General features: G+C 41.2%; 2 protein-coding genes and 1 pseudogene across 2 annotated transcripts; 2 read left to right on the top strand and 1 right to left on the bottom strand.

Moving 5' to 3' along the window:
- Positions 1 to 633: 633 nt before the first annotated feature.
- Positions 634 to 6,989, bottom strand: CSNK2B (casein kinase 2 beta). The gene is made up of 7 exons (XM_026720082.2): positions 6,812 to 6,989; positions 6,234 to 6,316; positions 5,903 to 6,005; positions 3,585 to 3,700; positions 3,046 to 3,121; positions 2,537 to 2,726; positions 634 to 1,017 (listed from the first exon to the last, which is right to left on the bottom strand). Exons 2-7 carry the CDS (start codon positions 6,303 to 6,305, stop codon positions 927 to 929), a joined length of 648 nt encoding a protein of 215 aa, XP_026575867.1. The 5' UTR covers positions 6,306 to 6,316; positions 6,812 to 6,989; the 3' UTR covers positions 634 to 926.
- LOC113449107 (U2 spliceosomal RNA) lies at positions 4,061 to 4,216 on the top strand (annotated as a pseudogene).
- A 9-nt stretch (positions 6,990 to 6,998) lies between the features above and the next one.
- Positions 6,999 to 16,845, top strand: GPANK1 (G-patch domain and ankyrin repeats 1). The gene is made up of 3 exons (XM_026720066.2): positions 6,999 to 7,175; positions 12,891 to 13,526; positions 14,081 to 16,845. Exons 2-3 carry the CDS (start codon positions 12,940 to 12,942, stop codon positions 14,535 to 14,537), a joined length of 1,044 nt encoding a protein of 347 aa, XP_026575851.2. The 5' UTR covers positions 6,999 to 7,175; positions 12,891 to 12,939; the 3' UTR covers positions 14,538 to 16,845.
- Positions 16,846 to 17,545: the final 700 nt, after the last annotated feature.

The raw sequence follows: 17,545 nt of genomic DNA, 5'->3' as shown, positions 1-17,545 counted from the left end.
TAAATATTTCTAATTCTCCTTTCCCTCATGGCAATTCACACAGTGTCCAGGACACAGAACTTCTTGTCACTTTGATCTTTTCCTTCCAAGCTAATATTATATAACTCTTTCTTCTGGTCCTTAAGGTGCTTCTGGGTTGAAAGGATTGGGGGCGTTGTTGTTGTTGCTCCCTTCACGTCCCTGTCAAGGAGCTGGAGCAGATGACAAGGGCTCACCCTGCCCGCACAGCAGCACTCAGGTCTCAAATGTAGGCTTGCCAACCTCCAACCCAGCATCCTAACCGCATGAGCCACTGCATTCCTTTCTGCTGATGAATGATTACAATAGTTATTGGAATATGACTGTAACTCAATCAAAATTATTTATTTAAAACTCTACTTATGCAAATGATTCATCTTCCTTCACACCTTATAAACATACTCAAGTGGACAATTATTGTGAAGTAAAAATGCATGAGTGGTAGCTTATATTTACAATTTAGAATCTTGGACTCTACCAAATTAATTCAGTGCTTTGGGTTTGTTTTTCTGGTATAATCATATGTATTTTTTCTGTTTAATTCTTTGCTTTATTCTATAGCATACCTTGCCAAAATTTAGTCCTTTCTCTTGGACAAAAAAGGACCCTTGATTCTCACCTTTTAGATTTTTATTTTTTTTTATTTTTAAAAAAGAAAAAAAAAGCCCCCACAAAATTATGACATTCAAGTGGGCTACTGAATGTATCTGTCACAGTCTTTGTTTCTGGGAATTAACAGAAATCGTTTTATTATTCATTTTAACCACGCACCAGAAATGAGACTAAAAACCAGGCCAAAAGTGACAAACAGTCCATAGGGGACTTCACCAAAAATCAAAGTATAAGCAGCCCTGAATGGAGTAAAGGAAGTTTTCAGGGAAGGATCCTGGGCACCTGGATACAGAAAATCAACGGATAGTTTTGACCGGGCTCTTGAAATTGCTGGCGGCCTGAAGCTGCAGCTGATAAGCCATAGGATGGATCTTGAATCCATAAAGTCTGAAAGAAATAAAAGAGTTAAAGTGGGATGGGAAGGAAGATGTAAAAGTCTTGCCCAAATAACCAACCTATATTTTCAGTTAAAGTGTACAAAGACTTTGTCAGATTTCAGTATGACTACTTGGTTCAGATAAGGAATCTTAGATTTTAAAAAAAAACTTTGAAATTTGATAGAAGTGGGAATCGGCCCAATGCTATACTTACAGGTGTCAGCAAAGTAACTTTGGCTTAAGTTTACTTAACTTCCTAAGGATACGAAAAGCACAGTAAAATCAGGTTTCCACAGAGTGTGGTTTAGAAGGAAATAATTTCTCTGGATAAAGTCTTATTACACTTCTCAAAAGGTAACACTCTCAGATATAGTGGTTTTCAGGAAAAAAAAAAACTTTAAAATCTTGCCCCATAATGATAAGTTTCTCTACTGAGATTCTTCTCTTTTTCTGGCAGCATAGTATCTCAAACTGGATTTAGAGTAGGAAGAGAATTGTTATGTTATCATACCTCATTTATTCAGAGAATCAGTTGTTTATAAGCAGTTAAAATTTGATCTAACAAAAGCATACTCTTCTGTATGTTGCAGAATGTATTTCCATTATTTTTTACAGAAGAATTATTTAAATAGTCGTAAGAACTACCAGTATCTGCCTTTGTTTTATATAGAGCAATAGCACTTAGACATATATACCGCTTCACAGTGCTTTACAGCCCTCTCTAAGTGGTTTACAGAGTCAGCACATTGTCCTCAACAATTTGGGGTCCTCATTTTACCAACTTTGGAAGGATGAAAAGCTGAATCAACCTTGAGCCTGGTGAGATTTGAACTGCCAAATTGCAGGCAGCCAGCAGTTAGCAGAAATAGTCTGTAGTACTGCACTCTAACCAGTGCGCCAGCATGGCTCATATACCGCTTCTTTCCATTTCCTTCCTCTCTTTTAACTCTGATCACATTGTCAACTGCTTCTGATTCTCTTACACTCCGTGTCTGTCTATTCTCTTAGCTTCTGGCCTGCCTGCCTTCCTTCTTTATAGGGAAGTGTCCTATTAACCCTTTATTTCCATTCCATTGTTTCATCACATTTAACAATGATTTGAAGTGCACCTCTTCTTGAGCACAATATTGGGAAGCAGCACAGCCAGCCCTTATAGAGAGCCAAACAGTATTGCTTAACATTGCTATGTTTCAACATTCACTGAGTCTCTGAAAACAACCATAACAATAACATCCCAGGCTCTGGCTAGTATTGAAATTTATGACCTGCGAGATCAGTTGCAAATAAACACTGACAACACAAAAACCAGGACTGTTTTCAAGTCTTCTTTTTCGCAGCACAGAGATGTCCACTTTTGTCTGAGAAGTCTCTAGTCGTGCAACTCTATCCTTAATAATAATGAAACAATCCTTCATTCATTTTAGGGAACAACTACATCCTTTCTTTCTCTTTCTGAGTGACAGCAAAAAAATTAGAGATGACCAAACTTTTATTCAGTATATTCTGTTATACATTTGATGGCGCCTTACCTGGGCACAAACTGATTGGCTGGTCGCTTCGGCCGATATTCAGGATGCACCATGAATAACATGTGAGGAAAACCAGTTCCAAAATAGGCACCATCTGTGTGATGATGGCGGGAAGATTTGGGAGTATAGACATCCATACATTTGGGGCAGTACAGTTTGACCATAGCTTCCCCTGGGATATCGGATAAACCTAGCAGTGAAGACAAAGCACAGTAAGATAGAATTCAGAAATTAAATTAGTTTAAAGAAGTTACTTGATATGACTTCTGGAACAGACTTACCGACCTGACTTTCATCCACAGTCCCAGATCTACAGTTTGCAGGTTTCCAAAATGGACGATTCAAGAATTTAGTTCTAAAAGAGCCTGAACTGAAAGCATCCTATGATTGAATCTGCCCACTATATCACCCTGATTCTGTAGCCCAGTTTTTTTTTCTTTATCTCCTCCTATAAAATAGACCCCTTACATTAGCTCTGAATCATTTCTTCCATAATGTAACATACTCACCAATGGGCAGCATAGGCTGATTCTCACAGTAAACTCGAGGGCAGTATCCAAAGTCTCCCTGCTGGTATTTCTCAAGCTAGGAATAAAGAAGGAGAAAAAAATATATATAGAAAACACAATCTTCCCATAAATTGGAAAGGAACTGATCTGCTGGCTCAGGGCAGAGAAATCTGTAAGGAAAATCTTTAAGGAAACCTGCACTTACCAAGTAACTCGATTGTCTAGATCAGGGATCCCCAACGCCCAGAAGTTGCGGATGTATGTGCAAAGCTCCATTAATGCGAACAGCGGGTGTGGCTGCCAGTTGCTTGTGCAAATGGAGATGTATAAATACGCACACTCACCCACTGCTCATGCAGAACCCCCCCCCCCCAAAAAAGCCAGAAAGGCTGGGGACCACTGATCTAGATGAATCTGCAGTATCTGTTCAAATTACACCCCCTTTTAGGTTTTATAATCTCTGATTGGGAACCTCTGTCCAGGAACATAAAAAAAAAATTGTATAGAGTACTCGCTTATTAAATAGCATGGATAATTACCATCTGGGCAATACCACGGTTTGTGAGGATATAGCGGGCATGAATAAGTCCATAGAGCATTTCAGCTGCCTGTTCGATCAAGTCACTCTGGTTAGGATTATCCTCCAGCTCTTCATCTGCAAGAGAAAGGGAAGTGCTCTGCTGCAATGCACTGTGACATTGACAAAGAGGCAGAAAGTTGTACTTTCCTACTGAAGCATTATCAGATATTGATTCCACATTGTTAGCTCACTTCTACTGTTACGTCTTTACTTAGCCAGTATTTTCTTAAATATTGTCGTCTTCCACTCTATTCCTGCCACACTAAATTGTAATTCACAATGTAATACAACTGGCAAAATATTTTGATCATTTATTTTAACAAATTAAGATCAGAAACATAAATTACTGTTATCTTTTTCTCAAACATGATTAGGTGCCTATGTCATTTCTCAGATGTTTAAAATCAACATATTTTTAAGTGTGTATTTCTTCTACCCACTTCTCGGCCTTTTGGCTAAGATCAAGTGTAGTATCCTATTCCTTTTACATTCTTGCTGTTATTCTTAGCAAGCCTTTATTTTTATACACATTAAGTTCAGTGAGAGAGAGTGTGAGCTGTTGCACTAGTTAAAGGCACTAGGCTAGAAACTAGGAAAGTGTGAGTTCTAATGCTGCCTTAAGCACAAAAATGGTTTGATGACTTAGGGTCAGGCCTTTCCTCTTAGCCCTAGAAAGAAGACAATGGCAAACCAATACCAGTAACATTGCCAAGATTCTAGTTGCCAAGAATCAAGACTTATTTGAAGGCACAAAACAAGAGGGGAAAACAAGAGACAATATTTTATATTTAGAGTGCCCTGCAGAATTTTAATAGAAAACTGGAAAATTAAAAATCCTGCTTTTGGGGACTGAATCAGGATTCATTTTAGATTACCAGGCCCTCAGAGAATTAATATTTATGAAGACAGTTAACAAAGGGATATGGTGGTTAGTAATAGCATATTGTATAACCTGTGGCTTCTATTCTTATGACATGAAACAAGAAAAAGAATGCAAAGTGTGGTTCCTGGAATCCTTTCCAAACCCTTTGCCAGTTGTTGCCATAGTCTTCTGCTTTCTCCACATGCTGCATCTCTATATGTCTGCTTTGACATAGAACCCAGGCTATAAACCATCTGCTGTCAGCCATGTGACTGGGAGGAAGAAAAGATGGGGGCCTAGAAGGAAGCAGTCAACAGCATTCCATGCTGCTGACCAACTGCCTCTTCCAAAATTGGAATATTTTCTTCCAAAACCTTCAATTGAATCCAACCCCCTTTTAAAGTTCAATTTCTTTTTATTGGCTTTCTGCCCCAGACCCCCATACACCAAATTTGCACCCATTCTGTTTTGTTTTCAGAGTGTGATTCTGGTGACAGATAGTGAAACAAGATAGAAATCCAAATGTTATACAGGTAATACTCAACTTACAACTATTTGTTTAGTGAAAATTATAATGACAGGGGGAAAAGGGAGTTATGACCAGTTTTCACACTTAATGACCCTTGTAGCATCCCCATGGCCATGTGATCAAAATTCAGGTGACTGGCAAGTATTTAGGACAGTTGCACTGTTCTGGGGTCATGCAATTACTATTTGTAACCTGCCCAGCCAGCTTCAAACTAGAAAAGTCAATGGGGGAAGCCAGATTTGCTTAATGACTGCACTGATTCACTCAACTACAATGATTCACTTAACTGTGGCAAAAAGATTGTAAAACAAGCTCAACTCATTTAAGTGCCTTCCTTATCAAGGGAAGGTTAGGTCTCAATTCTGGTTGTAAATCAAGGACCACCTATTTTGAAAAATTGGAAAGAAAAAGGATGGCTGAAGATTATGAATCTCAATATTTTCTACCTTGGTTAGCAAAAGCTTCCCATATGATCAACCTGTGACAATTCATGTTTCTGATCCTGGCTAAGATAGAAACTCTCCATACATATGAAGAGTTTTCAGTGACATATCCAATGAGCCCTAATTAGTTTCACCAAAATGTCTTCTGAGTAATGGCTACTGCATGCACATGTCAAGTGTATGTTGCCAGCATGTGTCAACATCAAGCAGGGAGGCATAGCAGGGTCAAGAGGTTACAACCTGCTAATCATGTTTTCAAAAGTCCCTGTAATACCAGAATATAAACTGACAGTAAACAGCACCCCTTACTAGCACTGATGTTACTCTAAAGATATAATGAACCATCTACAAGAAAACAAGCAAGTTCAGAGAGCACCAAGGGCCTCCCAGTCTCTATAATGTCAAGTAATCCAAGATACAAACAGATTTAGATGGTTTCCCACCTGGTTCTAAATCGAGGATCATATCCAAGGCCTGGCGATAGTGGGGAACTTGTTCATTGAGGCCAGTTAAATTGAACTTGTCTTGGATGTAGTCTTCATCCACCTGAAAACAAATAGAAACCAGGATCAATTGATCTTGACTTCTCAAGTGTCTGTACTTTACTTTCTAAAGACCCAAGTTAACACATTTCTGAAATTGCCTGCAGCTCCTATTTATTTAAAACCCTCTATCATCTCTCTCAATATGTTCAAATCAAATTTTTTTAAAAAGGGACACTGCTAATTTCCAGGCCCCACTGAATATGTCCATGGACAATGCTTCCCAACTCACCTCACAGAAGAACTCATTGCCACGCAAACCACAAAACCAGGAAATCCAAGATACCTCCTCAGAGCTACTCATCTTCCCGTCCTCTAAGAGAAAGAAAGGAACAGAAGCATCCTCAGCGTTAACAGCGATCACTCGCAAATAAATTCTTTGTGGAAAAACTCCCTACACGACATAGAATTTTTCAGCTCATGTTCCCCAACCCTTGCTTTACGCTGGACGATAAACTACCGTCTTGCATTTGTGCATGGGAACCAATGCTACACAAGAATCCCATAAGCTGTTTCTTCTTTGCAAATAGAAACCCACTTCCGACATCACTGGAAAAAAATGCCTTTTTTCAGAGTAGTAATATCTCCTCGTTACCGCATCATTTCTCAAGAAACATGCAATCGACTCTCTTCCTTCCTTTTTTCGGTTTTTTTTTTTTTTTTTTAGCGCCCGGCACACATTTTCGCTGCTGCCCTCGCCTCCTCCTCCGCTCTTTCCTGAATATTAACCGGAGAACGCCATTACTTGGCCATGCCTCCCCACTATGTTTCTGGCCAACACCTCCCAAAATCTATAGCCCAATAACTCACCCCAAAAGGCACGACTGCCTCAAGGAGAGGGACGCGGGGTGCAAACAAGCTTTGGACCAGTAAGGCCTCTTGTCAGCTTCAACGGCGCACGCGCTACAGTCGCCGATGAAACGGCATCACGGGATTGCAGTACTTCGGAATAAGGAGAGAACGGACGAAGAGGAACCGGGAAACTACCAGTCCCAGAGTGCAACGGAGAAGGAAATGGACGCTGGTGGGGGAGGTGGGGAGTTAGTCCAAATTTCCTTTCAATATGCTGTGCGCAACGAACTAAATGCAGCGCAAATAACGCTGTGCTTTCAATGAGCCCCCCGGACTTGCAGAAGAACAAGATGAACGTTTGATCGAAACTGGCTTGGGGGAGGTGAGTGGGAATGGTAATCGGATTAACCCAAGGTAGGAAGGGGTGGTTTAGATCTTCGGGCTGGGTTATCATTCGTGAATATGGAAGCGATCGGTTCGAAAGTGCAATTCAATGTACTTTTCCAATCCTTTTACAAATAGTAGGGCGGAAGGGCAACCAGAAGCGTAGAGGCTTTATCGTTTCTTTTCTATTTGTCCGATCCGGTCCCTGTTCGCGCTGATTTACACGAGTGTAAGCTGAATGAAGACCTAGCTAGGTATCATTTCGCTTCCTTTCCCTAATTCTTGATCTTTGGCAGCCTCTCCACATTCCTCCTTCACATCTTTGATTTCATTCCACGTTCCTCTCGTTCCCTATCGATGAGCTTCAGGACCTCCAAGCGATTCCTGACGTTCTTCTTGAAAATGGTCCTTGCGCGCTCCGGATCGTGGAAAATGGTTGCCTTGTATATGAGCAGTTCGTGACCTGTTTCATAGTCAGCCCTTGGCCAAGTCTTTAGTGTTACAACTGAGCCCTTGTACCAAAAATAGAGTCAGATCTGGATTCGGGTAGTCATCAACTTAAAATCACAATTGAGCCCAGAATTTCTGTTGCTAAGTGAGACATTAAGAGACACTGTCTGGTTAGGACATTTCTTGACACAGTTGTTAAGTGAATTACTGCAGCTGTTAAGGTAGTTGCATGGTTGTTATAAGTGAATCTGGCTTCCCCCATTGACTCTGCTTGTCAGAAGGTCGCAAAAGGGGATCACATGACCCCCCCTGGGATACTGCAACGGTCATAAATATGAGCCAGTTGCCAAGCGTCTGAATTTTTATCATGTGACCATGAGGATACGGCAATGGTCATAAGTGTGAAAAAACGGTGATAAGTCACTTTTTTTCAGTGCTGTTGTAGCTTCGGTCACTAAATGAATGGTGGCAAATCAAGGATTACCCGTACCCCATTTGCTGACATTCGTATACAGAGATGTTATTTTGGTTGTTGGTCAGTTTAGTTGTCACTAAATTGTTCATCTGCCTCCAGGACTTTCCTCTTATATCACTTCTCTTGAATATAAGCGCCTTGGCAGCTTTAGCTGGTCAGCGGGGACCCCCTTGACGCTTCTGGTAATCCTGAGGGGATCCTATATTCTGGTTTAGGCTCCTGGCATTCTTCACTCAACTCTCCCAGCCTTACCTCACTATGATGATGGCCTATAGCAGGATTTGTGGGGTATTTGGTAGCCAAATACAATTGAATATTCCTCCCACTGCCCACCATATTACACAAAGGAACAAAAAAGGAGGTACATGATAATACTTCAATGTTATATCAAGATTAGTGAAAGCGGTAAGTAGCAATGAGTGTAGGGTACAGGTAGTCCTCAACTTATGACCAAATTGAGACCAAAATTTATGTTGCTAAGCGAGATGGTTAAGTGAGATCTGCCCCAGTTTACACCCTTTCTTGTCACAGTTGTTAAGTGAATCTGGCTTCCCCATTGACTTTGTCAGAAGGTCACAAAAGGGATCTTGGGACTCTGCAACCGTCTTAAATATGAACCATTTGCCAAGTGTCTGAATTTTGATCATTGTGACCGTGGAGATAATCCAGTACTCATAAATGTGAAAATGGTCATAAGTCATATTTTTAGTGCCGTTGTAACTTTGAACAATCACTAAATGAAAGGTGATAAGTCAAGGACTGCCCATATTGCCTAGTTCCAAAAATGTGACAGAAAAAGTATAATGTGATAGAGATGCAAGCCAGGGCGTGCTGTTTTCCAAACAGGATTTTGAAGGGTTAACGCTATTTTATAAAACAAAAGCAAATATTGCAGTGCTAGCTCCCATTGTAGCTTATTTCTGTTTCCTTGCACATTCCTTTTTAACCATGATTGTAGCATCAATATTATATCTATGCAGACCAAAACAGAAGTGGTCCGTAAAAGGATACCATGATTGAATGGTATCCTTGAATTATGGGGCCTTGAATTAAATCCAGAACTCCCTCCCCTACAGTACAAATTAAGCAAATTAAGCAAAGCACCAGGGGAGACATGATAGCAGTCTTCCAATATTTGAGGGACTGCCACAGAGAAGAAGGGGTCAAGCTGTTTTCTAAAGCACCTGAAGGCCACACAAGGAATAATGGATGGAAACTGAACAAGGAGAGATTCAAACCTGGAAATAAGGAGAAACTTTCTGACAGTGAGAACAATCAACCAACGGAACAGCTTGCCCTTAAAAGTTGTGGGAGCACCATCTCTTGAGACTTTCAAGAAGAGATTGGACTCCCAACAGTCAGAAATGGTGTAGGGTCTCCCACTTGGGTGGGTGGGAGTTAGATTAGATGACCTACAAGGTCCCTTCCAACTCTGATTATCTGTTATCTGTTAAATCACAAACCTGAGTGTGCTTGCTTTCTTGCAGAAGCATCTTTAACTGGGTAACATCATCAGTGCTAGTAAAGAGTGCGGTTTGCTGTCAGTTTATATTCTAGAATATAATGTAAACTGACAACAAACTGCACTCCTTCCTAGCACTGATGATGTTACCTACTTGGGTAATGAAATGTCTGCAAGAAAACAAGCAAGCTCAGAGAGCACCAAAAACCCTCATTTCAACCCTGAGCTAGAAATATCCTCCTTTATTGAATTCACAAACTGTTATTGGGTCTGAATACAGTAGCTAAGAGGGATAACAAAAATCAGAGTTGTCCCACTTTTAATTCAAAGACTACCTAAGAAGGAAGCAAATCCACTTCCCTGAATTCAGTTATGACCTCCCTTCCCCAATAAGTTACCATCCCGGATGCTGGTGCTGCTTCGCCGGCTCATCCTGTCTGCTGTAGTTGTTCTCAAAATGGCTGTCATGGTTTCTGTATCAATTAGCCATGCCTGTGTGATGGAAAAATGAGGAAAATATCCATCAATACGTACAGTAAAGTACAATCATCACATGTAAGTAATGTTTGAGTTACACTTTTTTTAACCAACTACCCTCTGAGATGGATTCTAGATACGCAAGCGATCTATGGTGTATTGTATTTTTATTTAAATCGCTTATATTGAAAGTTGCTTGGACTCCTCGTCCTGAAAATCAGGAAATTAAAAATGGTAATACTCAGTTCTGGATTTTAGCTTTTGACAGGACTTAAAAAAAAAAAAAGATTCAAAACATTAATAACCAAGTGTGGCTTGTGGTTACAGTGATCACATGTCTTTTATTATTGTTATATAGAACAGTGCTTTATTTCAGAAATATGTTACTTTATCTTTTGGGCTTTTGCTCTTGAATCTTCCTTTGTAAACCAAAGCTATAAACATTTTTTTTAATCCTCATGAATCTTTAACAGATTCATTCCTTTTTCTGGTTTTCCCTTTTATTTTTCCATAAAATCTGTTAACTGAGAAATAATGCAGCCAGTAAACAAGCTTTAAAACTTTTGGAAATCTAGTTCCTTACAGGTGAGAGGTGTCAACTTTTTAGACCAATTGCTCTCTTAAAATATCCATTTAGAAAGCTTGAAAAGAAGGCATAGTATTGGGCCTAGGTGCAAATTAAGGAAAACCTTCAAAAAGAGCTCTGTCGCTAAAAGGCGGGAAAAAGGACCTTTTGTCGGCCAAAGTGAGCATGCGCATGGAGAGCATGCATGACCACTGCGCATGCCTCACAACGTCAAGGGCTCCTAAGGATCCCTTACCTCCGCTACTTCAAACCCTTTCTTCTGCAATGTGGAAGGCTCCCTTTTACATTCGTACTCTTTGTATTATTCTGTGCTTTTAATCCACCCACCCCGTTTCAAAAAGTGTTGGAGGATAAGTCGAGCTTGCGTGTATAGTTGAGCCTCCGCAGCCCCTACGTAGCGTTTCCGCGCGTTGCTAGGCAACCGAACGGGCACTTCCGTTTGAAAAAATCCCGTCCGGGAGTCGCGTGTTGCTTTGACGTCTTAAGAGAAGCCTTAGAGATACGCAGTTAAAGGGACGTGCGGCTGTAAACTTCAGGGTTAAAGAGACAAGTTTTTTTCCTCCAATAAAATTTGTCAGATTCACCAGGGTAATAATGCGGAATCTGTTTGATTCTTCCACTTTTCGTAACGATGGTTGATATATGGTGTAGAAAATATTACCCATTGTTCTTTTACTATTGAAGAGGGGGTTGCAATTATGTTTTTTCTCTAGCCTGAATTTCTTAACTTTTTGATAACTTAAGGTATGTCTGGAGAATTCCGAGAGTTGGTCCACATGTGTTAAAGTTATACTAAGGTTGAGAAACATTGCTCTAGAGCAGGGATGTCAAATCTTGGCCATTTTAAGATCTGTGGACTTCAACTCCCAGAATTCCCCAGTCAGCTGTGTTGGTTGGGGAATTCTGGGAGTTGAAGTCCACAGATCTTAAAATGGCCAAGATTTGACATCCCTACCTTAGGGTATCTTTCAACAAAATGGTGCAGAATAGGGTAGGATAGGATAGGATAGGATACTTTATTGTCCAAGTGTGATTGGACACACAAGGAATTTGTTTTGGTGTAAATATTCTCAGTATATATAAAGAAAAGGTACATTGGTTAAGAATCAAGAATCAACGTACAACACTTAATGATAGTCATAGGGTACAATCAACAATTTGATCATACTAGGAAACAGTCGATATAAATTGTAAGGATACAAGCAACAAAGTTACAGTCCTACAGTCACAAGTAGGAGGGGATGGGTGATAAGGAGTGATGAGAAGATTAACAGTAATAGTAGTGTACTCTTTGTAAATAGTTGGACAGTATTGAGGGAATTATTTGTTTAGCAGAGTGATGGCTTTCGGGGAAAAAACTGTCCTTGTGTCTAGTTGTTCTTGTGTGCAGTGCCCTATAGCTTCGTTTTGAGGGAAGGAGTTGAAACAGTTTATGTCCAGGATGTGAGGGGTCTGTAAATATTTTCACAGCCCTCTTTTTGACTCGTGCAGTATACAGGGCCTCAATTGAAGGCAGATTGGTAGTAATTGTTTTTTCTGCAGTCCTAATAGTTGGGGTGTGTGTGATTTTTTATTTTTTTTCCAGATGATGTTCTACTGTACTTTTATTAATTTATTTTATTCTTTTTGTTAGTTTTTATTGTTGTTTTGTTTTATTTTGTTTTAAATATGGTTTTACATTCTGTAAGCTGCCTTGAATCGCCATGGGCGAATAGGTGAAAATATACATTCAATAAATAAATAAATTATTAATATTATTGACTCCATCTTGATATTATTATTATTAATAATAATATTGACCCCCATGATTTAAGAGAGGAAAAAACAGGTCAATAAAAACAAAGTTAGGGATGGCAAAATAACAGACTAGGTTGTTTTCTGAGTTTTATTTACTTACTTCATGTGTGTCTAGTCCTCTAAAGTAGTGTGTGAACCCTCTTCTGGATGGCACCTGTTTGGAGACCCAAAAAAGGATCAGAGAAATTAAATGTTTAGTTTTCTTGCATAATTGTTGAAATTGGTCAGTAAAGACTATAACAATCCCTATGCGGTAGAAATGTTGTGTTTGAATTCTCACCCAATCCAGCTAACCACAATACCTAGAGTCTTACATTTTAATTAGAGAAATAAATAACCCAATCTTCAGGATGTTTCGGTGCTTGATGCCACATTGTGCACTGCTACAAAATGTGTAAGGATAGTATGTATTTGTCTATGGTAAATAATTGGTGTTTTATGTAAATGTCTTGTTTTTCTCTTTCAGTGGTTTGTGGGGGTTACAGCTTTTCAGCCAAAAACAATTTTGCTTCAACATGAACCATGCTGAACAACTGATCGCCTTTACTCGTGCCCAGGAAGAATCGGATCTTTGGAGAGATGGACACATTCAGAAAAAAACCAGAAGTTCTTGCACCACCATCCAGGTAGAAGAGAACTTATCTGGTGAAGCAGTGCGTAACTTTTATGAGAGCCTGGCACTTACAAGTAGTTCTAAAAGTGCATCACCGAGGAAACCAAGGGTAGTTCGTGTACTCCGTCGGCCAGCGCAGGTGTCTCCTTGCACCCTGAGCTGCCCAGAACAAACCGACACCCGCAAAGGGAATCAGCTCTTGAAAGCTGCTCAAGATGGCAACATGAAGGCTCTCCAAAGGCTTGTGGAGAAGGAAGGGTGTGATGTCAATTATAAAGATGGGTTTTATTGGACAGCCATCATGTGTGCAGCCTATGCTGGGCGAGAGGAAGCGGTGCGTTATCTTTTGAGACATGAGGCAGCTTGGCTGGGAGTTTGTGAATCACAAGGCCGGGATGCTATGGATCTGGCTGAAGAAGCTGGACACGGAGAGGTGGTCAGCATCCTTCGGGAGAGCAAAAGGCCTCAGGTGAAGAATGAACCCTCTAGGTGAGTTCTCCTGTTTCTGAGTTCATCCAATTTTCCTGACGGAGGAAATGCTCTTGAGCGCATTTGCTTCTGAGTGTTGCTATGCAACATTTTGGCCACTGAGGTAGGCCAAAAGCAAGTCAAAAATTGTCAAAATTTTAAAAAGTTTACCCTAATATTGATTTTTAGTTATTGCACTAATGGCTACAGGTAGAGCAAAGCAAAGGCCATTAAATCCATTCTATGCCATGCAAACATTTATGGAATGCAAGCTGCTAAGTGCTCCCCCGCCCTTTCTGTTGGCAACTCTAAAAAGACCATATAAATATGTTATGAGTTGGTAGTATAATTATTACAAATAAAGACCAGAGTCTTCTAGGCTAAGCAAAGTCAATTTGAAAAAGATTGCCATGGTCCTGTAATGTTGTTCATAGATAGAATTTCAGAATTTTTCAAGAAAAACAAACCCTACAGCCCTGCTCCAATCTCCCATTACCATCTTTTGGCATGGTTCAAGTTACAGTTTGTATAAACGTGGCTTGCCTTGTTTCAAACCATTTCCCTTCTTTCTGCAGTTTACTGGCTGAGAGAAAATACTGCGAAGTGTGCCAGGCCCACTATAGCGAGGACACTGTGGCTCTCCACGAGCGTTCCACTGCCCACCTTTTCAATCGGCGTGACCCGTTGCCCTCCACCCGGTACTGCATCCCTGAGAATAACGTGGGCTTCCAGTTGATGGTCAAAGGCGGCTGGGATAAAGAAACTGGACTGGGCCCAAGTGGTGCTGGTCGCAAGTTCCCGATTAAGACTGTCCTCAAGAGAGATCAAAAGGGTCTCGGCTTCTGCAGTAATCTCAAACCCAAGGTTACCCACTTCAGGCCTAATGACCGTTGCGCTGTAGAGGAACCTGTGAAGCGACAATCCAGAAAAGAACGAGCAGCAACAGTGGGAAAACGGGAGGCCCGCCGGAGGGAGGCCAAGGCTGCAGCTTGGGAACGCAACCTTCGTACTTACATGAACTTTGATCTTTGAACCCTTTGGGGACATTTGGTGATCCTGATAAGGGCATATCCAGCTATGAGTTACACATCATAATAAAGCATATCTTAATCATAGTTTATTTAATATATTGACATTGGCTCTGGGTACTGTAAGTCTTGGCTACTTTGTTATTTAACGTGTAGTGTCACCAGCCATTGAGTCTTTGACCTTTTTTCGGTCTAATTCAGCCTTTCTCAACTGTGGCAACTTTGAAGTGTGTGGACTTCAACTCCCAGGATTCCCATACTGGCTGGGGAATTCTGGGAGTTGAACTCCATACATCTTAAAGTTGCCAAGGTTGAGAAGCGTTGGACTAATACGTAGCAGAGAACAGAATGAATCAGGGAAGAAACCCATAGGAGGAGCAGGAGTAACTATGACTCTCTTTCATGGGTACACCGCCTGGGCACTTCCTTGTGGCGACCGCTGGAGAAGGTGCAGGCATGTTATATGCCCCCCTGTACCCGAGCTAAGACCCAGGTCACCCCTCCTGTCGGGCCAACCACCTAGCAGGGGGTTTACTGCTGGTTACAGAACGTATAAGGAAAAAGGGTCCTGGTCCCTCCGGACTTCAGGACTCCAGCACTATAGATGGAAGCACTAGTGTCACATGTCCCCAAACCGGTTCACTGAGTACTCCTGTGGCCGCCAGTTTTCCACCAAGCAGGGCCTGAGCACGCATCAATGACACATCAACCTGTCGAAGTTAACATCGAACACGTAGCCGCTTTTCCTACTAAGCGCCTGATGTGGTCCCGGGAGGATGATGAAGCCCTGCGTCGGCATTCTGACCATCTCTGGAAGACTGGGATGCTTAACAAAGAACTTTATACACTTCTGCTCCTGCAGTTCCCTGGCCGTTCACAGGAAGCTGTCAAGAAGCACCTCCAGACCATCAAGTGGGTCCCACCATCTGACCCCGCATCTGTTTGCCATCCTCCGCCAGAGGTGGGCACCAAGACTACTACTGTTTCCGGATCAGACCCGCTGGCACCGTTATCTGCCTCTACATCAGGTCTGGCTCCAACCCAGCAGCTACCTGGATGACCACTCTCCTGGAAGTGGCAGCTGCAAATCTGAGAGAAGCCAAGATGGGAGCCAATGAATTGAGTGAGATTGCCCGAGATCTACTATCTCAGGAGATTAGCCAGTCACGGGGCAGGGCCCTCCTTCAAGATCATGCCCAACACTGGTTTCCCCACACATGGAGACCATCGAAACCCCGTCCGACAGATATGACTCATCACTGGAGCTAACGTTCCACTCGTAGAGCCAATTATTCCAGCATTCATTTGTCTCGATCCACCACCTCTCTGTCATCATTTCTAACTGGGGACTGCTTTACAAACCATCCGGCGTTGGGATACAGATTTTGGGCTTGTGCCGCAGGGACTGCATGGACATTGGTCTCCTAATCATCGCAGGCTCGCTCAAATGTTACGATGTTTACATGTGTGGAACCGGGAAAGGTTGAGTCCGGACCTTGGGTCGCATGTGATTAATGACACTGCCATAAGTGGTGACTCCACTAATGTGGCCATCTTTAGCTAATTTTTGCTCTCCGAGGGGTTCGCCTCTCTGATAATTTATGATACCCTTGCCAAGGTTGAGAAGCGTTGGTCTAATATGTAACAGAGAATAGAATGAACCAGGGAAGAAACCCATAGGAAGAGGAAAGAAGAAACAACTGGTTCTTTGACTTTATACCAGGAATCTTCAAACTTGACAGCTATAAGACTTGTGGACTTCAACTCCCAGAATTCCTCCTCTAGTCATGTTAGTAAAGGAATTCTGGGAGTTGAAGTCCACAAGTCTTAAACTTGCCAAGTTTGAAGACCCTTTCTTTATACGGTTTAATATATGTGTCAGATCCGTGTATCTGTCATTTCTTCAGTGGAAGAAGAAAAGAGTGGGGGGAGGCTGATAAAGAAATCCCTTTTTGATGTAACCTGAATATATTTAATCTTATATCAAATTTGTATAACCCACACATGATACGATGGAGGGAGAAAAGCCAGATGGCCAGAACTATCACCTCTGAGAGGCACAACCAGGAGATGAGAAGGTCATAAAAACTCCACAGTGAGATTGTACTTTGGGAATCTCTTGAATAGTTCCTTCTAACAAGAGGGGTGGGGAGGAATTAACATATTGGCTTTTGTTTCACTAAATACACATCGAGATAAGGGGAGGGGGTCTAAACTCCCTTATGTATCCCTGTATGCCTGAGAGACCTCAGACGCTGCTTTGAACTCCTACAGGAATTGTCTCATCTCAATAAAGAATTCCTTTGTGATACATTTGGATACGTTTTCAGAAGTTCATTCTAGTTGAGTGAATGGGAAAAGTTCTGTAGCCTGACAATATGCTTTACATGCCTTGAAAATGACTAAACAATGAACTTCACAATCTGAACTATTTTGTGGATTTGAGGATGAAAATTAATGTACAATAGGAACACTTCAAGTTGACCCACTTCAACTACTTGGAACAACTACATTCTTTAACTGGAACTCATAGATTATAAACCACTTAGAACTGGAAGAGTAGGTAATATATACAGTACCTTTTGATAGTATGCATCCTATAGACATCCAAATGTTTTTTACACTGTCTGATAAGAACTTCAGATTGTATAAAATAAAGAGCATGAATCTGAAAATTATCATTTCAAATAGGTAAATTGAGATGATAGGGGAAATGGAATGTGTTGTTATTAGTTGCCAACCCATTGTATGTCCGAACCATCGTAACCCCATGGACAACGTTCCTCCAGGCCTTCCTGTCTTCTACCATCTTCTGGAGTCCATTTAAGCTCACGTCTACTGCTTCAGGGACTCCATCCAGCCACCTCATTCTCTGTCATTCTATTCTATTGCCCTCAATCTTTTCCAGCATCGGGCTCTTCTCCAGTGAGCCCTTCACATTAGGTGCCCAAAGTATAGAATGGAATATATCTCTGCTAATATGAATGGTAAAAATAGGGTAAGAAAAATGGA

Source organism: Pseudonaja textilis, chromosome 2 (genome assembly GCF_049901715.1).
Source record: "Pseudonaja textilis isolate UNSWEBS1 chromosome 2, rPseTex1.2, whole genome shotgun sequence".
Classification (NCBI taxonomy): domain Eukaryota; kingdom Metazoa; phylum Chordata; class Lepidosauria; order Squamata; family Elapidae; genus Pseudonaja; species Pseudonaja textilis.
Note: the sequence above shows the minus strand (reverse complement) of the source record. Positions and strands in the feature narration are given on the sequence as shown.